The 24,550-nt window shown below is 46.6% G+C and overlaps 1 protein-coding gene across 1 annotated transcript in view; it reads right to left on the bottom strand.

Annotated features, from left to right (window-relative positions):
- Positions 1–24,114, bottom strand: part of ranbp2 (RAN binding protein 2) — a 50,512-nt gene extending 26,398 nt beyond the window's left edge. Inside the window, 19 exon segments of the mRNA XM_079518097.1 lie at positions 80–174; positions 1,857–2,004; positions 2,441–2,524; positions 5,854–6,066; positions 6,628–6,759; positions 7,492–7,629; positions 8,128–8,289; positions 10,052–10,175; positions 10,651–10,856; positions 10,965–11,146; positions 11,527–11,686; positions 12,584–12,724; positions 13,238–13,351; positions 13,818–14,042; positions 17,005–17,109; positions 17,708–17,989; positions 18,653–18,764; positions 21,129–21,196; positions 23,856–24,114. Coding sequence (XP_079374223.1) covers positions 80–174; positions 1,857–2,004; positions 2,441–2,524; positions 5,854–6,066; positions 6,628–6,759; positions 7,492–7,629; positions 8,128–8,289; positions 10,052–10,175; positions 10,651–10,856; positions 10,965–11,146; positions 11,527–11,686; positions 12,584–12,724; positions 13,238–13,351; positions 13,818–14,042; positions 17,005–17,109; positions 17,708–17,989; positions 18,653–18,764; positions 21,129–21,196; positions 23,856–23,927 — 2,763 coding nt within the window. The 5' untranslated portion in view covers positions 23,928–24,114.
- Positions 24,115–24,550: the final 436 nt, after the last annotated feature.

Here is a 24,550-nt window from a genome sequence, read left to right as displayed (position 1 = left end):
GCTAGGGCAAGAACAATACAAAAAAATCCATCAATAGCAGGAGATAAGTACCTTGGTATTGATAAGTATTGATAAGTACCTTGGTAGGGGTCACGTTGGCCGCTGGGCGAAGGAGATATTGGGAGTTATAAGCGGGGGACTGGTTGTAGTATGCAGACGGACCCGTGGTGGACACTGAAAGAAGAGCGTTAGACAATCATTATAAACAAGGTGCACGGTCTTCAATTATCAATTTATATTGATTTATTTTTTAAAGGGTTTTAAAGGATGGGTGGGTGTATGGCTCCTACCTGGTAGGACTGTGCTGGGTGGGTGTATGGCTCCTACCTGGTAGGACTGTGCTGGGTGGGTGTATGGCTCCTACCTGGTAGGACTGTGCTGGGTGGGTGTATGGCTCCTACCTGGTAGGACTGTGCTGGGTGGGTGTATGGCTCCTACCTGGTAGGACTGTGCTGGGTGGGTGTATGGCCTTACCTGGTAGGACTGTGCTGGGTGGGTGTATGGCTCCTACCTGGTAGGACTGTGCTGGGTGGGTGTATGGCTCCTACCTGGTAGGACTGTGCTGGGTGGGTGTATGGCTCCTACCTGGTAGGACTGTGCTGGGTGGGTGTATGGCTCCTACCTGGTAGGACTGTGCTGGGTGGGTGTATGGCTCCTACCTGGTAGGACTGTGCTGGGTGGGTGTATGGCCTTACCTGGTAGGACTGTGCTGGGTGGGTGTATGGCTCCTACCTGGTAGGACTGTGCTGGGTGGGTGTATGGCTCCTACCTGGTAGGACTGTGCTGGGTGGGTGTATGGCTCCTACCTGGTAGGACTGTGCTGGGTGGGTGTATGGCTCCTACCTGGTAGGACTGTGCTGGGTGGGTGTATGGCTCCTACCTGGTAGGACTGTGCTGGGTGGGTGTATGGCTCCTACCTGGTAGGACTGTGCTGGGTGGGTGTATGGCTCCTACCTGTCAGTAGGACTGTTCTGGGTGGGTGTATGGCTCCTACCTGGTAGGACTGTGCTGGGTGGGTGTATGGCTCCTACCTGGTAGGACTGTGCTGGGTGAGAGTATGGCTCCTACCTGGTAGGACTGTGCTGGGTGGGAGTATGGCTCCAACCTGTCAGAGGGGCTCCTCCGAAGGACTGTGCTGGGTGGGAGTATGGCTCCTACCTGGTAGGACTGTGCTGGGTGGGTGTATGGCTCCTACCTGGTAGGACTGTGCTGGGTGGGTGTATGGCTCCTACCTGGTAGGACTGTTCTGGGTGGGTGTATGGCTCCTACCTGGTAGGACTGTGCTGGGTGGGTGTATGGCTCCTACCTGGTAGGACTGTGCTGGGTGGGAGTATGGCTCCTACCTGGTAGGACTGTGCTGGGTGGGAGTATGGCTCCAACCTGTCAGAGGGGCTCCTCCGAAGGACTGTGCTGGGTGGGAGTATGGCTCCTACCTGGTAGGACTGTGCTGGGTGGGAGAATGGCCTTACCTGTCAGGGGGGCTCCTCTGTAGGACTGTGCTGGGTGGGTGTATGGCTCCTACCTGGTAGGACTGTGCTGGGTGTGTGTATGGCCTTACCTGTCAGTAGGACTGTGCTGGGTGGGAGTATGGCCTTACCTGTCAGGGGGGCTCCTCCGTAGGACTGTGCTGGGTGGAGTATGGCCTTACCTGTCAGGGGGGCTCCTCCGTAGGACTGTGCTGGGTGGAGTATGGCCTTACCTGTCAGGGGGGCTCCTCCGTAGGACTGTGCTGGGTGGGAGAATGGCCTTACCTGTCAGGGGGGCTCCTCCGTAGGACTGTGCTGGGTGGGAGAATGGCCTTACCTGTCAGGGGGGCTCCTCCGTAGGACTGTGCTGGGTGGGAGTATGGCTCCTACCTGTCAGGGGGGCTCCTCCAAAGGACTGTGCTGGGTGGGAGTATGGCTCCTGGAGGCCCTCTGCGGCTCCGTAGCTCTCTCCGTACATCCTGTGGTGAGGAGAGCTGGTGTTCCCGCTGGCGTTGTGCCTCAGGTCATGGACCTCGTTCTGACCAGTACAAACAGCTTGGTGTTAGAGCAGGGGGAAAGGGAGCAAGCTAACTGTACCTGTATGTCCTGTGTATTTGTACTGTATGTTATGTTGCACCTATGTGTCTTAGTAGTGTGTACTTGCACTGCTGTAATGTTGTTGTATGTATAGGACCCTCTCTAAAACCAGATGCTGCATCTCAAGGGACCATCCTCTCAATACAATTCTGACAAATTCTGACACAGCTGTAATGTGACTCCAGGTCTGTCAGATCTAAAACACAGCTGTAATGCGACTCCAGGTCTGTCAGATCTAAAACACAGCTGTAATGCGACTCCAGGTCTGTCAGATCTAAAACACAGCTGTAATGCGACTCCAGGTCTGTCAGATCTAAAACACAGCTGTAATGCGACTCCAGGTCTGTCAGATCTGATAAAGGTGTCTTTAAACTGACCTTGAGTGCTTCTACTTGCTGAATGAGCGTCTGGAGGAGGGTCTTCTGGTCCTCCACCCAATGGGGTGGCGTCTTGGGAGAAATCTGAAAGGACAAGAACCAATGAGGTGGTGTCTTGCAGAGATTAAAATAGGGTGCATTTTGCATCCCAAAATGCATTTTATAGTTAAGGGACGCAATAAAACAATAACCTCTGCCTCCACGGGATGCACTTAGGGATGTCGGGGGTTAACCGGCTAGCCGGTTAGCCAACCGTTAAGAAACATCCGGGTATGCTTATCAGCTTTACGGTTAATTTGCATAATAATAAATGCGTGTTCTGATCTTAAATCTCTTTTATTTTAGATTGTTTTTAGTAACAGTACAACATAAACATTACAGAGACTGTAGTTGTCACTGTACAATACTTTAAAACAGTTGTCATGTTGCACACATGCCTAAAATTGCTGTTATTTGCGCCGGCCAGCTTGTCACACTCCAGGCTGCATGAACAGCAGCGCTCGGGCGCTGTTTTCTGCCCCCGCAATGTCGTTGTCCCAAAGTTCTCTGTTGTACTTCAATGGCTAGTTGGCTACTACAACAACGGTAGCTTTGCGGTAGTCAAAACTTAAGCGAGTGACAGCGAGACGAGATTAACACAACATGTCGACCGTATCAATGCAGAGACCTACTTGGCATTATTAAATCCATTATTAGAAAGTTTACAGCCGCCGCCGCCGCCTCCTCCTCCCCACACCGACACGGCTTACGGCTATCACGTTAGCCATGTGCTATCGATGTTTGAGGGTTTTCTCGTCAGCGAAAAGTCAACAAACAGAACACGGTGACATGCATGCTGATCTTCCTTAATAATAAAAAAAGGCTTAGCCCATGCGTCCAGTGGCTTTATAGGTATAGGCTGCTCAGATCTGGACTGGACTTATTTATGTTTTGGACTACAACCGGCGGACCTCTGACTGTACTGTAGACGCGCAGATGCATGCATGCAGATGAGACGCGTTGTTTATTGATGATTAAGCCTACAACAATTTATTTATATTGTTAAATGTTGCTTTTTTGTTTGTCTTTTAAAAAGGAACATAAATAAATGTATACCATTCGTCTACCAACTTTAATTATGTAGCTTATACACATGCATATTACATTTGGGGTAGCCTGTTAAAAAAAAAAAATATTAACCGGATAATGCCATCGGCTACCCGGCTGGCAAATTAACCGTTACCGACATCCCTAGATGCACTACTGTACTGTTTTTTATTCTAGTTTATTTTGCTAGCTTTAGTTATAATCATTTCTTCTTCTGTTTTCTACATGGATATAATCACATTATAACCATATAAATGAAATGAGAGTTAAATGCTGCAATTTGTAAAAATGGCAAAATATGACTCTTAACGTCACTGAAGTGGGATTCATAAAATGTCCCTGGGACTAATTTCTAAAAGTCCATCCCTGGGACTCATCTAAAAGACCATCCCTGGGACTCATCTAAAAGACCATCCCTGGGACTCATCTAAAAGACCATCCCTGGGACTCATCTAAAAGACCATCCCTGGGACTCATCTAAAAGACCATTCCTGGGACTCATCTAAAAGACCATTCCTGATTCCTGGGACTCATCTAAAAGACCATCCCTGATTCCTGGGACTCATCTAAAAGACCATCCCTGGGACTCATCTAAAAGACCATCCCTGGGACTCATCTAAAAGACCATCCCTGGGACTCATCTAAAAGACCATCCCTGGGACTCATCTAAAAGACCATCCCTGGGACTCATCTAAAAGACCATCCCTGGGACTCATCTAAAAGACCATTCCTGGGACTCATCTAAAAGACCATCCCTGGGACTCATCTAAAAGACCATCCCTGGGACTCATCTAAAAGACCATTCCTGGGACTCATCTAAAAGACCATCCCTGGGACTCATCTAAAAGACCATTCCTGGGACTCATCTAAAAGACCATTCCTGCATCCTGGGACTCATTACATTGAAAACCTATTTACATCACTGGTCTTGGGAGAAATCTGAAAGGAGAGGAACCCAACGGAACTTAACACTTTTTATGCCCCGGGATTTTTCTAAATCCACCGGCATACGCAGCAAGCTGCCAAATTGGGCTCCGATTGGCCGAGCGACGCCACCAACAAATAATACACAATTCCCGATTGGCCGAGCGACACCACCAAAAATAATACACAAACCCTGATTGGCCGAGGGTGCCACCAAAAAAAAATCAAATGTCCTGATTGGCCGAGGGTGTCACCGACATACGCAGGTAACAGTACCTAAACTAAGTAGGTTTAGATACTAAGTAAAAACTGGGCGGGGCATGCATTTCCAACCTGCATCGTTCCAAGTGGGCCAGTGGCCCACGGGCACCGCTCAGTACTGAGTTTTTCATAAAACTGCAATATTCAATGACTCATAAAAGCGTAAAAGCGAAATTTCCATGCATTTTGATCAAGGATCCTGGGAGGAGATATATTAAATATAATGTCCATGTATTTGCCAGAGAATCACTGTGTTTACTTTATATCCATAATAATAAAAGGTTTCCCTGAAAAACAAAACATCCACACACAGGTTTCACACAGATGTAATTTCTTTGTTAAATAGTTACTGTATCGATTTCAAATCATTGAATCATATCGTATCGCCCATATCGTCCATGTATCGTATCGTCAACCATGTATCGCGATACGCAAAAAAGAAAAGAAAAAATCTCACAGCATCCAAACCGTCTGGGATTTGAAAACAAAATAATGACCAGTTTGACAGTGTTGACTTTGCGATTGAAATCGAGTGGTAAGTGTTGCGTACCACGGGTCTTTTGGAGGGAGAAATCTACAGTAGCAGTAAATAGATGTTGTGTACCAGGGGTCTTTTGGAGGGAGACATCTAGCAGTAATTCATTGTTGCGTACCAGGGGTCTTTTGGAGGGAGAAATCTAGCAGTAATTAAATGTTGCGTACCAGGGGTCTTTTGGAGGGAGACATCTAGCAGTAATTCATTGTTGCGTACCAGGGGTCTATTGGAGGGAGACATCTAGCAGTAATTCATTGTTGCGTACCAGGGGTCTTTTGGAGGGAGACATCTAGCAGTAATTCATTGTTGCGTACCAGGGGTCTTTTGGAGGGAGACATCTAGCAGTAATTAAATGTTGCGTACCAGGGGTCTTTTGGAGGGAGACATCTGCAGTAATTAAATGTTGCGTACCAGGGGTCTTTTGGAGGGAGACATTTAGTAGTAAATAATTGTTGCGTACCAGGGGTCTTTTGGAGGGAGAAATGGAGCAGTAATTAAATGTTGCGTACCAGGGGTCTTTTGGAGGGAGAAATCTAACAGTAAATAGATGTTGCGTACCAGGGGTCTTTTGGAGGGAGAAATCTAGCAGTAAATAATTGTTGCGTACCAGGGGTCTTTTGGAGGGAGACAGGGCGCTCTTGTTGGGCGAAGGCGTGATTGGGAACCTGATGGCCGCTGACTGGCTGAGCTCCACCGGGCTGGAGTGGGCGGGCTGTCCCTCCTCCATCTCCTCGTCCTCCTCCAGACCTTCGCCGCTCTCCCCCAGCTGTTGGTTGACCTCGTTCAGAAGGTCCAGCGCTTCCTCCATGGACACCGGCAGCTGCTCAACGCATGGAAGATAAAGCAAGAATATAAAAAATCTCAAAGACTGAGAATGAAAACGATGATGTTTTAGAATAGGGCCGACAGCTGAAGAAACCACACATTTGAGGCATTATAAGGTTGCTTTGAATTATTAACCCATTCTGGGCGGGAACCCCTTTTTGGTGTTTTAAGCATTATGTTGTACTTTTAGCTATTGAAAAATAGCAGATCTACAAGCTCATAGTGCTGCACCAAGTAAAGCGCTACGAGCTTGTAGGTCTGCTATTTTTGAAAAATCGTGAAAATGTGCCTCAAATCTTTCAATATATATATACAGTATATTCTTTTAACGTTTTTAACTCAAATATTTGCTTCTGGGAGGTCCCTGGAACAACATATTTTCAGATGGGGGTCGGCGGCCAATTACATATAATTTTTGTTGTCCTTTTATGTTGACATGAAATATTGAACACCACTGATACAGAAACATGAGGTTTTTCAGAAAATTGTCATGATTTAGAAGACATTTTTTTAAATTCGAGGTCAGGCCTAAATGGAAGGAGATAAAAGAAGTCACCTGTTCCGTGCTCTCCACGTTGGCGCTGCAGATCTTGGTCAGCTGGATCCTGAACTTCTTGAGGAACATGACGCATCGGTCCTGGGTCTCCTCCACACCGCTGCCCGCCTCCTCTGACAGACGCTGGTAGATCTGCACCGGGCACAGCAGGGTTGATTTGGGCAGCAAATTTTGATTTTTGAATAAAGTTTAATTTAGTTTTTGTCATATTTTAGTTACCTGGAATGCTTTAGTGTTAGTATAGTTTTTAGTCTACAGTTGTTTTTTGTCGACAAAAAAGTGTTTTGGCAGGCCTTGATGCCGTAATGGCTGATTTTACGATTTTACGTCGCGACGTGTTGTGAGCTTGTAGATCGGCTATTTTCAGCATGCAACCAAGTGTAAAATGACTTATACTGGATCTCTTGTCCACTAGTCCCTTCCAAACATTTTAGTGTCGTTTTTATTTGTTGACGAAATTGTCCATATATTTAAGTCTTAGTTGTAGTCATCATAGCTTAGTTACAATTTATTTTGTCAGTGAAAAAAAGGTAGTCGACGAACATTTTTCGTCATAGTTTTAGTCAATCAGAACAATCTCTAAATTGATTCATGCAAAAAACAATCAAATTAAGACTCCCTCGACCGATTAGTTTGACAAATCCACGAATTGAAATTAAAATTTGCCCCTCATGCACAAGATCGGTATCGAGTGATAGTGAGGAAAAAACATAATACATAATAATCGGTGATCAGTCCCCCCCCCCCCAAAAAAAACCCTCCCCATAGAGCATACGCGATGGGTGCACCCCTCACCCCCTCACACCAGAGCGTACCTGATGGGTGCACCCCTCACCCCAAAGCACCCCTCACACCAGAGCGTACCTGTGCCAGAAGCCAGGCGGCCGACAGGTTATCGATGGGTTCCAGGACGGCGATGGCCTCCTCCGTCTTCCCCTCGATATCCAGCAGGGTGCCCGAGGAGATCATAGCCTCCTCTTCATAACCCTTCACCGCTGAGACCTGAGAATGACGCACCTCAGATTAGGATTAGTGTCAAGGGATTTTTCACAAATCTGTGATTCGTGAAACAGCATGAAGGTTTCCTAAACAATGAAAGGACTTTGATGCTTAGATGCAATCATTCCAGTTTTCTAGATTGAAGCTTGAAGATATATTGGAGACAGCATTACGGTTTTATGGAAGATACTTTCCGGACACGTTTTCTTTTTCTACTTTGACCACTCCAAATACTCTTTCATCTTAAAACGACTGAAACTAGCAGCTCTACAAGCTCACATGTCGCGCTGCGATGTGTTGTGAGCTTGTAGATCGGCTAGTTTCAGTACAAGAGATGCTTCTATGGAAGACGTATGGAAGGCTTGCTGTGGAATCATCAAAAAATGAATTCAGGAGGGGGGGGGGGGGGGAGTATTTTGTGACGCACCTGGATGTCTCAGGAGGGGAAGTATTTTGTGACGCACCTGGATGTCTCAGGAGGGGAAGTATTTTGTGACGCACCTGGATGTCTCGGGACAGGAAGTGCATGAACAGCGGGTCCAGCGGTTCGGGGATGCTGCGCCTGTGCCTGATCTTGTCCAGCAGGGGGAGCACCACCTTCCAGTAGTGGTCGCAGCGGGTCACATACTCCTTCTGCTCGTAGTAGGAGTTGGCGGCCACGCCCTGCAGGGGGGTGGAGAATAAAGAAATACTTTTTACTAAGTAAAAGTTATCGACACTGCATAAAAGTATAAAGTATTGGAAACAAAATGTACTTAAAGTACAAAAAGTCGAAAGTACTTGCTATGCATGTCGTCCCATTTCATCTTTCATCTTCAATCTTTTGAAAATAGCAGATCTACAAGCTCACCATGCGTCGCATGGTGACACATTGTGAGCTTGTAGATCTGCTATTTTCAAATGGCCGAAATGTATATAGGGCTGAAGTGGTTAATGTATGTTTTGTGACAATAAACAAAGTACGAGAGTCGACAGCGACGCCCTGCTCCCAGCGGACGGACACAGGGACACACACCTACCCGCTGTGACGCCCTGCTCCCAGCGGACGGACACAGGGACACACGCCTACCCGCTGTGACGCCCTGCTCCCAGCAGACGGACACAGGGACACACACACACCTACCCACTGTGACGCCCTGCTCCCAGCGGACGGACACAGGGACACACCTACCCACTGTGACGCCCTGCTCCCAGCGGACGGACACAGGGACACACACACACACTGTGACGCCCTGCTCCCAGCGGACGGACACAGGGACACACACACACCCACTGTGACGCCCTGCTCCCAGCGGATGGACACAGACACACACACACACACACACCTACCCACTGTGACGCCCTGCTCCCAGCGGATGGACACAGGGACACACACACACCTACCCACTGTGACGCCCTGCTCCCAGCGGACGGACACAGGGACACACCTACCCGCTGTGACGCCCTGCTCCCAGCGGACGGACACAGGGACACACACCTACCCGCTGTGATATAAATACCTTTCTTCCCTCTCAGCTGTCCTACTGTCCGTCGGTCAGTTGTCGGTCAGTTGTCCCTCAACAATATACTTGTGGGAAGTGTTTCAATTGTGTCTAAATTCCCATTCGATGGCCTGGGCTGTGGCTCAGCGGTCCAGGCACCATGGCTGGTAATCCAGTCTGGCAGTGTGCCGCTGGTTCGACTCCCGATCCCGACAGCCTTTACTGCTTGTCACCCCCCCCCCCCATCTCTCTCCCCATCTCCTGTCAGCCTACTGTCTGTACCTCCATAAAAAAATATAAAATAAAGGCGAAAGCCACAAAAATAAAACATTTAAAAAATACAATATTTTTTTTGATGAGGAACAAAAAAAAAAAGGACATTTGCATTCAGTGAAATGCAGTAAATTCAAGGCAAACACAGGTGGACAGTTAATTTGGAGTCTAGCCTGGCCCAGCGGTAGCCTGGCCCAGCCGTAGCCTGGCCCAGCCGTAGCCTGGCCCAGCCGTAGCCTGGCCCAGCCGTAGCCTGGCCCAGCAGTAGCCTGGCCCAGCCTCTTGCTTCTCGTTTAACTGTGCAAACAAAACCACTGACCTGCACAGAATATTTAGCTATATTTACCTTGGACTAAAACGCACAGGGAGCAATTATTGAAGACACCTACGTAGCCCCCCTATCATATTTACACCTAGTAGCCCCCCTATCATATTTACACCTAGCCACCTATCAGATTTAGCAGTTGTGAAGACTGTGACAGAGAGGGCCAGGTGGAAAGGAAAGGCATGTCCCACACACTGGCTGGTCAAGATTATGAGAGAGAGAGAGAGACAGAGCGAGAGAGCGTGCGTGTGTGTGCACGTCTGTGCGTACCGTGTGGCTGAGGTGTCGTGCCCAGTGGATGACCAGTGCAGGCTGTGTGTGTGTGTGTGTGTGCGTGCGTGCGTACCGTGTGGCTGAGGTGTCGGGCCCAGTGGATGACCAGGGCAGGCTGCAGGCCGTGCTTCTCTCCGGCTCTCAGCGTACTCAGTCCGTGCTGGACGATCATCCGGAGCTTGGCCGACATGCCTGGCCTGAAGGACACAAAATTAGAGTTCTAAAGGACACCCAAATTGACACCAATTAGCCCTGCGAACCCCCATTAGAAAAGATATGCCAGGGACCCCCCATAAGAGAAGATGTTTACTGGCTCTAGCAGTGATTCTCAACCATTTTAATTTCAAGGACCCCCAGTTTGACATGCATTATAGTCTACGGACCCCCATTTGATGGCATTTCTTATCTCTGGGACACAGATGTATATTGTAAAATCAATGTTAATTTAACTCCGACAGTGTACAATTGGAACCAAATGGACCCATTAAGAGTACATTTAATATTTTAAGAATTGTCCCTTTCCAAAGAATTTACAAAATAGCGGAAATACCAGATCTACAAGCTTACAACACCTCACTTTGTGACATGGAAACAATTATGCAAAAACAATCGCGATCATCTCAAATGATTGCAATTGGAGGATTATAATAATGCAATAATCCGGCCACTCACGGAGCTCGTTTGTGGATGAGGCTGTAGACGGCGTCCCACCACTCACGCTGCCTGTCGGTGGAGAGGAGGCGGAGCAAGGGGAGGGGCATGCAGCGAGGCTCGTAGAGCCGCTGTGGAGCTCCACCCCCAACTCCCGAGGCGCCGTCGACCCGGGCCTTCTCCTGGAGCGCACTCTGGCTGCAGAACACCACGCCCCCAACAAACACCTGGGGAGAGAACCCACCATGGATGGGTGAATGTAATGCACCATTTATCTCTCTCTTCTCCCCCCTCCCTCCCTCCCTCCCTCCCTCATAGCAGACAGACGGCCTTACCTCCAGGTCCAGCAGACAGATGGACTCTGGTGCGTTGGTGTCCATCTTGGAGGTCTCCAGGGACAGCCGGGGGAACAGCTGCTTCAGCCAGTCTCGTAGGGAGGCTCTCAGACCCTGGACGGCCCACTGGAGAGCCAGCCAGCTCAGGTGCTGCAGGTCTCCTCCGTGGAGCAGCACGCACCCTGCGGGGCGACACGGCAGAGCAACGTTTTTCAAATCAACGTCCATTATTTATGACCCACCGCGAAGGGGAGACGGTCAGACTTCAAATTGACATATTGGTTGTTCCAGTTTGACTCACCAGTTTTGGAGATATGGCTTATGGACAAACATTTTCTGAGGTGGTACTTCAGTATAAAAGGGTTGGGAAACAATGCCCTAACCACACGCCACATTTGAGTTTTAACGCGCGGCAGGGGGGATTTTTTGAGTGGTGCAACTGCAACCACTCATATAGACAGCTATGTGTGTCCCTGTTTTTACCCACAGCGCATGTCAGACTTTTGTTATTTGGGAGACAAACGTCTGCAGCACAACAGCAGAGACAGACACAGTGACGTACCGCTGTCCCACTTGGCCAGCTGGGGGCACTCTGGCACCTGGCTGTTGAGGGAACGGATGTCGTCGTTGGCGATGAACGAGGTTCCCGTCGGAGCCTGAGCTCCGAACAGGAGCTCGAAGAGAGCGCCCTGACCGCTGCGGTTCCCAAAGGCCTCCACCACCTGTAGGGGGAGACAGAGACACACACATATATGAATGTTTATTTATGTCCACATAATGAGTACAGTACAGGAATACCTTGTACAAAGGACATAAGGACATGTGCAGTTTGACAATAGGAGAGCAGCCAGTTACAACGTGCATGGACGGCAAAGCATTGTTACATACAGTACAGCTGACATGTCGGACACAGGACAGCAGACATAAATCATGAATAAAGGAAACAACGCCTCCTCCAAATTGAGCGGCTTCCTATAATGGCTGAAACTGAGCAGTACCTCGCTAACTGCTTGGCTCTCATTTTGGAAAGGCCGGCCATTTGTAAGCCCCTCACAACCAACTTATGCACATGCCCTAGGCTGCCAAAGATAAAAACTAAAAGTTTACATCTGTGTGATGGTCTGCACTAGCTGCTGATACTGCAGCACTTTTGTTAGAAAGGCTTCTTCCAGGCTGTAGTCAAAGGTACAGCCGACCTCACTCACTCTCTCTCACACACACTCTCATTTTTAACAAATCTCCTAGTGGGCGTTCCTGCTGTCATTACCGATGTCCTCCTATTGGTGGTATGGAGGGTAAACAAAGCAACACATGAATTTGATTGGCTATCGGCAGACGATGTCTGTAAAATCATGTTTTTGGGCGACGTTCCTCTGCCCACATTACGATTATCACCCGTTTGCCTGCTATCACCGGTACTTGCCGCGGTGCCATATGGGCAAATAACTCACTGGCGGAAAATACGCCGGAAAGTCGCCCACTGTTAAAACGTACTGTTAAAATAACGCCAGCTGTTAAAATGTTCTGTAATGCCAAAATCAAACATCCACACATGGGACAGTTTGTTGACAGTTGTTCTAAGCGGACAGCTGTGTGTGTGTGTGTGTGTGCACACTGACCTCTTTGACCAGTGTGTGTATGTCCGTGGTGAGGTTGAACAGCATGTGTCCAGCCTGGCTCTGTCTGTCGCTGGCCAGGAGCTCCAACAGCTGAGAAGATGTCTGGTCTCCTTTACTGACCTTCGGTCTGGGTCTGGGGGCCTGGGAGGAGGGGGGGTTAGTTTGTCAAATTTTAGCAGTGTTCTTGCACCATTTTGAAAGTAAAATGTAAGACTTTTTAAGACCTTTTTAAGACTTCAGAAAATGTAAGACCCAAATAAATGACGCAAGTTGCAGCAATGTCTTCCTATAATTAAATATTTAAAGGACCACTAGGGTAGGTAGTGGTACCCTCACAAAAACATGCAGTAATCCTGGTCTCTAAACTGCCTCCCCCTGGCCAGCCGGGGCGCCTGATGGAGGGGAAAGGAACTGGTCGGAATAACGTGTTCCTTCCACGCGCTACGTCCAACCGGGGAAACCCCACCGTCAGGTGAAAATAAGCGGCTTGGACTCTTCATGCATTGAAGGAAGCATGAGGTCAGTCCGATGCTCTCCCCAGGTTGGCAGAGGAAGTGTAGCGCTCCAGGATTAAATTAGATAATTGACATTTTGGGGGGAAAAAAAAGGCTTACAAAATCGTGTGATAAAAACCAAATAAAGTCAACAGTATACCTGGTAGGCCAGCAGGTAGCACAGAGCAGCCAGGTCCACCACCGCCCTCCACTGCTGTTCCTTCTCCTGAGCCATCTTCAGAAGCAAGGTGGCGCTGTGCAGGTACAGGTGGCCCTGAACATGGAATATAAAGATACATGAGATCTGTACAGGTGGGCCTGAACATGGAACATGAAGATACATGAGATCTGTACAGGTTCAGGTGGGCCCTGATTCAGGGGTATTGGCGAGGTGTTTCAGCTTTCCGTGCTTGGACAGACACATACGTAGATACAGGGACAGACACGTACGTAGACACAGGGACAGACACGTACGTAGACACAGGGACAGACACGTACGTAGACACAGGGACAGACACGTACGTAGACCGTAGACACAGGGACAGACACGTACGTAGACACAGGGACAGACACGTACGTAGACCGTAGACACAGGGACAGACACGTACGTAGACACAGGGACAGACACGTACGTAGACCGTAGACACAGGGACAGACACGTACGTAGACACAGGGACACACATTGCTGTAGGAGTGGCTAGCACCACTCGAAAAATAATAATAAAAATAAAAATCCGTGCCTTCATCTCCACAAAGGCGTCGGACAGCTCGTCCGCCTGGCTGGCCACGGTGCTGCTCAGGGCCTGCATGGCCTGGTCAAAGCTCCGGAGGGCGTCCAGACTGGCCTCCAGTCCTCTCCCCGACAGCGTGAGTCTCAGCTGGGTGCAGTGAGCAAACAGCAGCTCCCTGTGGAGCCGGCGGGACAGCTTGGCGTTGGCGGACACGCTGGGCTGGTCCAGGTATTCCTGCAAGCGACACACCACACCGCGTCACAATCAGGGTTCCTTAGTTCCCACACATGTTACCGTTTCTGACTAAAAGTCACTTTTTTTTAATTCAGTCATATGAAAGCAGGGAATCATAGCTTCAAATTGACATTTTGTTGTTCAGTTTGTCCCACCAGTTTTAGAGATATGGCTTATAGAGTAATGTCTTGCAGAGAAACAGAGAGTTGAGAAGACAGGCTTGAAAGATTCACTTCTGTGGACTAACATCACACCTGGCTACATGATTAAGCATTTATTTCATATTTACGTCAATTTATGTCAATTTCAGCTCTGACACTTATTTCAGACATGCTCTAGTATGTGAAGAGTCTGCCTGTGCCATTAATACTTTTCGTGCCATAATCATTATATTTACGTTTTCTAAAACCCAGCACATTAATGCCACTGTCGTATCTTTACGTTTTACGGTGTTTATAGTAGTGTTGTAGTTCTCGAGACATGGTCTCGTCTCGAGACCGGTCTCGAGACCACATTTTCGTTGTCTCGGTCTTGTCTCGGTCTCGCGCCTCTCGCCTTTTTTGTCTTGCGGTCTCGTCTTGGTCTCGCCCCTCATTTGTCTTGGTCTTGTCTCGGTCTCGCGCTTCACACCTTTTTTGTCTTGCGGTCTCGTCTTGGTCTCGCCCTTCATTTGTCTTGGTCTCGGTCTCGGACCAATTGTCTCGGGTCTCTTCCCCCACCGAGACCACTCGAGACGAGACAATGCAAAACGTTCTATCAACCCGATCGCAAGGACTGATCCCATTCATATTAACATTAAAGACAGCTGTAGGAGCGCAGCGCAGCGCTGAATTAGAGCACACGTAATCTTAAATCTATTGAAATTGGGTTAGAACATGTTCTGATTGTATGAAATGATATCAGGCTGGCATAAATAAAGTGTCGGCCGGGTGGCGGAGAGTTACACAGCGCCACAGCCTGACTTTTTTGGTATAGTGCGAACGGCGTCGGTGCGGCTTGCGAGGCCTCGCGCTAGACAGCTTTTTTTTATTCTTTGAAATGGGAACGGGGCTAGCTCTCTCTCTCTCTCTCTCTCTCTCTCCGTCTGTGTCTCTCTCTCTCTCTCTCTCTCTCTCCGTCTGTGTGTCTGTCTGTCTGTGTCTCTCTCTCTCTCTCTCTCTCTCTCTGTCTGCCTCTCTCTCCGTCTGCCTCTCTCTCGCTCTCTCTCTCTCTCTCTCTCTCTATTAACTATTTAATTACATATTTCCATTTTGCACCAATATTATACTACCATGTCTTAATACAGTGTTGCTTTTTACAAATAAAATAAGCAAATTAAGGTTGATCACAAAGTTAGTGTGGGTATCAGCAGGCTACTTTGATGGGAATGCGACGGGTTGAAGAACAACCGCTGCAGGGTTTGACTGTGAACAGTGAATCATTCTAGTTTCTTACCTTGTGGCTCATGCTAGTCATTTGAAGAATTTTATAATCCAATAATTATATAATCCAAGGTTTGTTTGTCTGGAGATCCAACGCTATGTCATATTATTAAAGTAAGTAAACTTTAAGAAGCGCTGGTCATTGTGCTGCAGTCAGTGAGAAGCTGGTCCGCTCTGCTAATTGATCTGACCTATATATTTGCGCAACTGACTGGCATGAGGGTAATTACTTATTTGGCAGCACCTGCAATTCCAATAGGACATTTGAAAAGGCTTTCATATATTAATATTTTTTTCTAATAAGGTTTGGCCTTATAGATTTTGTATAGTTTTGGATATTGATTCATTAATTAACACAAAAATGTTTCTCCCAGGCGGCTCTGATGTGCATGCCTCATTGTTATTCATTAATTGATATTTAAAATAAATATTTGAATGAATCATGCTGTAGTAGGCCTATACCTAATTTTGTAAAATCTATTTGCACTGCAGTGTTTCAGATCAAGATTGTTTTCTGTGCCTATCAAATAAGAGGGAAAAATGGTCTTGGTCTCGGTCTCGACCTGCTAGGTCTTGGTCTTGGTCTCGGCCCCCTAGGCTCGCAGCGGTCTTGGTCTCGGTCTCGGTCTCGACCTGCTAGGTCTTGGTCTTGGTCTCGGCCCCCTAGGCTCGCAGCGGTCTTGGTCTCGGTATCGGTCTCGACCGGCTAGGTCTTGGTCTTGGTCTCGGCCCCCTAGGCTCGCAGCGGTCTTGGTCTCGGTATCGGTCTCGACCTGCTAGGTCTTGGTCTTGTCTTGGTCTCGCTTTAGGTGGTCTCGACTACAACACTAGTTTATAGTACAGAATCAACCACCCTCAGGGTGCTCCCGTCTAAACCTGTGCATGCAGATGAGGCTCACCCTCAGGGTGCTCACCCTCAGGGTGCTCTAGTCTAAACCTGTGCATGTAGATGAGGCTCACCCTCAGGGTGCTCTAGTCTAAACCTGTGCATGTAGATGAGGCTCACCCTCAGGGTGCTCTAGTCTAAACCTGTGCATGCAGATGAGGCTCACCCTCAGGGTGCTCACCCTCAGGGTGCTCTAGTCTAAACCTGTGCATGTAGATGAGGCTCACCCTCAGGGTGCTCTAGTCTAAACCTGTGCATGTAGATGAGGCTCACCCTCAGGGTGCTCTAGTCTAAACCTGTGCATGTAGATGAGGCTCACCCTCAGGGTGCTCTAGTCTAAACCTGTGCATGTAGATGAGGCTCACCCTCAGGGTGCTCTAGTCTAAACCTGTGCATGTAGATGAGGCTCACCCTCAGGGTGCTCCAGTCTAAACCTGTGCATGCAGATGAGGCTCACCCTCAGGGTGCTCACCCTCAGGGTGCTCCCGTCTAAACCTGTGCATGCAGAGGGTGCTCATCTTCAGGGTGCTCACCCTCAGGGTGCTCAGCCCCACGGTGCTCACCCTCAGGGTGCTCTAGTCTAAACCTGTGCATGCAGATGAGGCTCACCCTCAGGGTGCTGCAGTCTAAACCTGTGCATGCAGATGAGGCTCACCCTCAGGGTGCTCAGCACCACGGTGCTCCAGTCCAGGCTGTGACGCAGCAGGCCTTTCCTCTCCACCGCCACACAGTGCTTGACGGCCTCGTCCAGACGTCCGTCCTGGCGGTAGGGATGGAGATCGTTAATGTTTATTGATAACGAGCACCGTATCGATCAGGCTTATCGAGCCCACTATCGAGCATTTTATATTATTTTGTGGAAAGACGATACATTCTGAACAGAACCAGTATCTTTTACTAGGGCCTTCAAATGCAGTACGTTTCTAACAGACGGAAGGCAATTGACCTTTTTACCAATAAAATAATATTAAAGAAAACTGTTAAATGGTTAATATGCGTGCCTTCACACATAAGGGTAATTTAGTTTACCCGGACAGCGCTGGTTGGCAGGTATCAATACACTTTTAGACCGACATGTTTGTGCCAGCATGGATGAGATCTTATCTTTATTTCTTGATCGCCTCTTGTCTTGATTGTTTAAACATGACGTCATGGACCGCTATGCTCCATAACAGGCTTGATAAGCCCAAAGCTTATTGATAACGTACACAATAAGCTTGTTATCAGGTTTTTCCGGGTATGGGTTACGGCGCTCCATGCCTACCTGGCAGTAGAGCGCCACCAGCTTAGCGTTGACGTAGCGGGTCCTACCTGGCAGTAGAGTGCCACCAGCTTAGCGTTGACGTAGCGGGTCCTACCTGGCAGTAGAGTGCCACCAGCTTGGCGTTGACGTGAGGGTCCGAGGGCCGGGCGGTCAGCTCAGCCTGCAGCAGGTCAAACAGGTGGTTCCATCCCTGCTGGCCCTGAGCGGACAGCAGCTTCTCCCTCAGGGTGAAGACGGCCGGGTGTCCGGGCAGCAGCTTGGCCGCCTTCTCCACCCAGTACTCCGCCCTGCTGTCACGCTGCTCCTCGTCGCTGCACAGCAACTCCGCCACCTTCAGGACCAGGTCCTTCTGGGCCGGGTTCAGGTCCACCGAGCGCTGCGGAGGCAGGGAGGAAGGGAGGGAGGCAGGGAGGAAGGGAGGGAGGGAGGCGGGGAGGAGGGGAGGGAGGCAGGGAGGGGAGGAGGCAGGGGAGGAGGAGGCAGGGGAGGAGGAGGCAGGGAGGTAGAGAGTAAGACAAGAACTTAGTTTTAGTATCCATAGCTTTTTTTTCATTTCGACCAAACATTTCTCGTCATAGTTTTTGTTAATCGATTAATCTCTGGTTAAGAAATGAATCAATTATTAAACTCAACAGTTAATAATTTATCAAATGAATCAAAGCGTGCACTTTTCATTTAATTCTATTCCTCGCCATTGCCTTGTATCGCAAATGGCATATTATATTCCTTAATCAAATATTTTTTAACATTTGAATTATTTCTGTATATCAGCAAAGTGTAGATTTTTATGTTAGACATTGAGGGAAATTAAGGTTTTTAAACACCGCTCATCCACTAACCGGTTAATGGATTATTTAGGCTTATCAAACTTATCAACTATCAATTAATGTATTAATTGATCATTCCCATCCCTCGATGGAAAGCAGAGGTGTAATGGACAGGAGGACTGAGGGCTCCACCTCATTGTAACATCCCATACCTTGTTGTAACATCCCATATCTTGTTGTAACATCCCATACCTTGTTGTAACATCCCATACCTTGTAACATCCCACCGCCTTGTTGATTTCTCCTTCCTTCTCAAACAGCTGTCCGAGGAACTTGTGTGCTTTGGGATCCCTCTCCTGGACCTTAAGGTAATCCGATACATGTCTGGAAACACACACACACACACACGGTAAATGGGGCATTTATATAGCCGCTTTTATCCAAAGCGCTTTGCATTACATTCACACACACATTCATACAGCTTTACATAGATTGTGCATTAATACATTCACCCTTTCACACACATTCACACACCGATGGCGGAGGAAACCATGCAAGGGACCAACCTGCACATCGGAAGCAATTAGGTGTTGAGAGTCTTGCTCAAGGACACTTCAACACCAACAGGGATCGAGCAGGAATCGAACCGGGAACCTCATGGTTCCCATGTGGCTGTTCTACCGGCTACTCTACCCCTGAGCCACTGGCATCTGGCATCTGGCACCGCCACCACCCACCACACAAGGCATACCATCATGAGCTTACTCAATTAAAAGTCTTCCGTTTAGGGAGAAAATAATTCAACAAATTGCATAATGAGTCAAATTAAATCTAATTTACCTAGCGTAAATTAGATTTGATTTACTCACCCCCTTCCTTTTGACAATTAGCCTTTCGCTAAGTGCCTCCCCAACCCGTCCTTGTCCAATAGGCACGTTAGCAGAGTTGACAGGAAAAGCTGTCCTTCTGATGCATATGTTAAATGACGGGGTTTCTCCATATAAATAATCGATCGTTTCAGTAGCAAGAGCATCAAAATGTCTTCTAAATCTAGTCAACCAGGCCTGCAGTAGGCTAGTATGCACTGGACACATGTGCATGACATTATTTAAATGAACTAGAAATACGAGGAAAGGACAGAGAGAGAAATCAACTTTTAACGCCCGCCTGACAGGAGTTTTCATGTAATGCACGGTAAGACTACGATCATTCATTAGTATTATTGCATTACCTGGGTGGGTCAGGTCAGTTGTGTAACTTGACTTTAAGCTGTGTGTGTGTTCAACAACACAGCCATGCAAAAATAGCACTGACAGCTATGAGGTGGTGAAAGCTTGACCTGCATAGAAACGGTTGCTAAACTATTTGGATTGGCATTGGACGGTCGCATTTTGGGGTGGCGTTTAGCGAAGGGCCAATTACGTCATATAGTGTACTTGCCAGCCCATATCTGCTCAATGTCACCATTGATAACCTATTATAAGCCAATATTTTCTAAATTTCATTATGCTTTAAGTAGCATGTGACATTATTCAGGATTCTGAATCCATTCCAAGCATTCGTTTTGCACGAAAAACACTCCTTGGGCTAAATTCGGCCATAGCCACTTGCCCAAATGTGCTGACCTCATTAACAACCTATAGAAGGCAAAAAAATTGCAAAATGTCATCATGCTTTATGTAGCATATTGTGACGTGTCAAACTAGGGGGTTTTCATGATGCTGATGGAAATCCACTCCAAGCATTAGTTTTGCAAAAAAACACTTATTGGGCTAAAACGGCCATAGCCACTTTCCCAAATGTGCTGACATCATCACATTTGTGATGCCGGCTATGGCCGTTTTAGCCCAAGGAGTGTTTTTTGTTGTCAACTGTCAACATGCCTGGGTTCACATTCTGGCAAGTAGACTAATATGGCAGCCAAGGTTGATGCGAACGTATATTACTCCTTCTCTACTCAATCGTTTTGATCCTAATATACCAGACCAATGTGTAAAGTGCAACGTGGAGAAGGGTACATTATTTCACTGTTTATGGCAATGCCCAGAGATCATGAAGTTTTGGAAAGAAGTACTTGGTATATTATCTCAGATAATCTCAGAGGATATTCCTATTTGTCCACAACTGTGTATCTTGGGTATATTTCCTAATAATTTAAGAATTAATAGTAAAAAGAGTATGATTACTTATTCTCTTCTACAGGCTAAACATACAATTGCACTCTTTTGGAAAAACCCAGACAAACCAGACATCAAGCAATGGTACAAAGAATTGTCAAATTGTCTTGCACTAGAAAAATTGACTTTAGCCATTAAAGGGAAATCTGATGAGTTTCAAGAAATATGGGGACAGTTCATGCATTTTATGAACAGCAATCCATTAGGACCGGTATTAGATAATCCACAGTAATGTGGGGAGGAAAATGGGGACCATATGTTTTTATTTGTTTTTTATTGTTGAGTTGTTTGTTATGATTGTATTTTTTATTTATTTGTTGTCATTGTATTTGTATGGTATGGTATGGTATTGTATTGTATTTGTATTGTATCTGTTTTTTCTGGACATTTTATTTAACAAAAGAGCTATAACTGTAATGTTTTTTATAAATGAAAAAGAATGTCAATAAAAAATATGGCAGCCAAGTCTATGGGACTTTTAATGATTGTTTAGAGCAAGTTTTAGTAGTGAGTGAGTGAGAACTTTACTCCAGTTGAGCATCAACAACAACACTGATGCGTTTGAGCTTACCTTTTTGCGAGCTCATACTCCTTTGCTTCATAGTACAATTTAGCGAATAAGAATCCTTTAATTGGTTTCTGTGAAAGACAAAGAATATGATTGATCACACACACACTCACTGTACTCTGGTGCTGTTTGAATCTCTGTCTAATAACGTATCCAATCAGACAATCAATCATGTCCATGTTGTGCCTTGTTGGCAGCTTTGTGTAAAATTCTAACATGCCGAGTTGTTGCCACCACACAGCGCCACAAATACCCAAACAAAATCTCTCGTATCAATCTCATACTTAAACAGAAAAACAACAACAAACACAATTAACACTTTGATTCGTGTCTCTATACAAGCTAGTTAGCAGCGAGAAGTCAATGTTTATTTCACAATCGGGGATATATAAAACTTAGACCAGTGTTCCTCAAACTTTATCATGTCAAGGACTCCCAAATTGACACTTACGAGGACCGGACCCCCATTTGAAAAGCTATGCCAGGGACCCCCAATAAGAGGAAAGTATATGGCTCTAGCAGTGACTCAACCATTTTTGAGGGGCGCTAGCCCCTCCTATATACAGGTTATGTTTTTTTTTTGGTTCAATGTTTGTTTTAAAAACGTCACCTAATCAACATGAGTTAGACTTCATATTAGTGCCCCTCACTTCACACGGGTGTGATTTTTATTTCAAGGACCCCCATGCAGTTTGACCCACGGGCCCCCTTTAATGGCATTTCTATCTCTGGGACCCCAATTTATTGTAAGATCAATGTTAATTTAACTCTGAGTGTACAAATGGAACCGGTTCAATTTGTACACTCTGAGTTACAGACCCATAAGGGTGCATTTGGTTCCTACTTCCTTGATATGATCATTTAGCTGGGGACCCCCTGGAACTCCCCTGAACTAAAGGACCCCTGGGGGTCCCCCCCGGACGGACCCCATATTGAGAACCACTACACTAGACCAGTGGTTACCAAAGTGGGGCCCGGGTTCCCTCAGGGGTCCTTGAGGGAGTTCCAGGGGGTCCCCAGCTAAACGACACCAAATGGACTATTATGGGACTGTAACACTGAGTGTACACATATTACATTTGTACACTCAAGAGTTAAATTAACATTGATGTTACAATATGAATTGGGGGTCCCAGAGATAGAAATGCCATTAAATGGGGGTCCGTAGCCTAATGCACATCCAACTGGGGGTCCTTGAAATGAAATTTACTAGAGCCGTAAAAATAAATGGGTCCCTATTTTCAGGGGGTGTCATTTTGGGGGTCCTTGACATGACAAATTGTGGGAACCAGTGCACTAGACAGACAGACAAACACTTCTTCAAAGTCAAAACAACACTACATGTCTCTAAATGTTATGATGAATTGAACAAGGTGGACCCTCTTGTAAACAAGCGTATAGTGCTTTATTGGATCGTCCACTCACAGTTAACAGTTTTTTTGTATTGAGTTGTGCTTGAAATGTACTGTAGTTCTACAAACTGTTAATAAATACTTCAGTCAAGTTGAGTCAACACCAACAACAGACTGTGTTACTGTACTGTAGCTCTGCTAGCATTAGCACTTAGCATGCCGCGCATTTTGCCGTTGCCTCTAAAAGACCGACTGAGTGTCTGTTTGTTGTCGAGGAGGACATTTATAACACAACAACATTAGCTTAGCATTTCTAGCCGGCGGTGGGAAAATAATGAACATTTCACACATCACAACAACAACAATGTTGTTTATATTATGAGCAACAACAACAACTGCTTGTGACATAATATACCGGCAGCAGGTTGACACACATGCTGCTGCTGGAGGAGTTACACCGACACGGGTGTCCTATAGAATGATGTGGCCCCGACCCCAGTAGTTTAGTTTGATTCATTATTACGACACAATACTTACGATTTAGGCATTTTATCAGACGCTCTTATTACAGAGAGACTTACAGTAGGCAAGAATCATAGTAAACTAAGTGGAAGATCTAAAGTATCGTTTTATAGAGCATGTCATGTTATGAAATGCTGGGAAATCAACTAAAAGAGATTGGATGTATTTATAACGCAAACAACTTGACAGCCCTTCTTACACATAGTATCTATCTCGAAATTAATCTCACTAAACAATCACACAGTTCCTGAATACCCGACACAGCTTGCTTTGGTTATCATTCAATAGCACTTGAACCTCTTTCCATCTTTACTCAAGTTTCAATAGCTATAGGTTACTGTCCCCAGCTAAATTGAGAGTTGGTACTTGGTAACCATGAACTTCATGGTTACCAAGTACCAACTCTCAATTTAGCTGGGTCCATTTGGTTTCACTTCATGGCATGAAGTGAAACCAAATGGACCCCAAAGCAAGAGTTAAATTATTGTTAAACATCTGCATTACTTAATTTACAAGTATGCACAATTAGAGAATGTCATCTCTCCTAATGGCACTTAATTGTGGACAGAATCATATCCAAGGACAACACAATATTCTTTACTTTCGGGGTCTGAGAGGCTAAATGTCATCAAATGGTGTTCGTGGCTCAAGAAAATGCTGAATAAATAATGGACCTTGGTGTGGGGGGAAAAAGGTTGAAAAAAACCCCCACTGTCTTAATTTAAATAGTAGGCTATAATACAAGTATATTGGGAGTCACAGCATTGTATAGGTCACCACCGGTATGAGTCACAACATTGTATAGGTCACCGGTATGAGCGTACCACCCCCCGCCCAGAGCCCCAGACAGACTCACCTCTTTGAGGGAAGGAGAGGAGCTCTGGACGCTGGAGATGTAGCGCTCCACCTCGGCTTTGCTGCGCCGCATGACGCCCGGCTGGGTGGAGCCGTGGAGGTATGGATGGACGGGTGGAGGTGGTGCTCCACCAACCAACCAACTGACTACCAAACAACTACCGAAGAATGGAGGAACCACGAGGAAGTGTCTGTGAACTAAAGCAACTCAACAGTCAGATGATATTATTCCTCTCATGTCATGATCCTCTGTCTCTCCTGGACTTCAAGCTTCTTCATAGTGCGCATGCTCACAGAGCCACCACAATATGGCAGCGGGTGGTCACGTGGTTACAAGGAGGTCTTGTGATTGGTCGGTCGGCGTCTTCCGTTCCGTCCAATGGGATTTAAATGCAGTGTTACGTGCGTAACGTCACGTGTGGGTCAGTGGGTGGGGAGTGACATTTTATTTTATTTTATTTTATTTTATTTTGATGCCGTGGTTCTTTTGAAAATATCTGCTGCAACGCATCGTTAGCTTGTAGATTGGCTATTTTCAAATGGCCCAAATTTATATTTCTGAAGTGGTTAATGTATTTTTTGTAATAATAATCAAAAATCAAAAAAGTACACGCAGTAACTATTACTGACCAAAGTTTTCAAATGTATTGAAATGGGCACCTCAATGTAACATTGACTATTTTGTCCAAAATGTTA

This window comes from Electrona antarctica, assembly GCF_951216825.1.
Source record: "Electrona antarctica genome assembly, chromosome: 13".
Taxonomy (NCBI): domain Eukaryota; kingdom Metazoa; phylum Chordata; class Actinopteri; order Myctophiformes; family Myctophidae; genus Electrona; species Electrona antarctica.
This window is presented reverse-complemented; position numbering and strand designations above follow the sequence as displayed.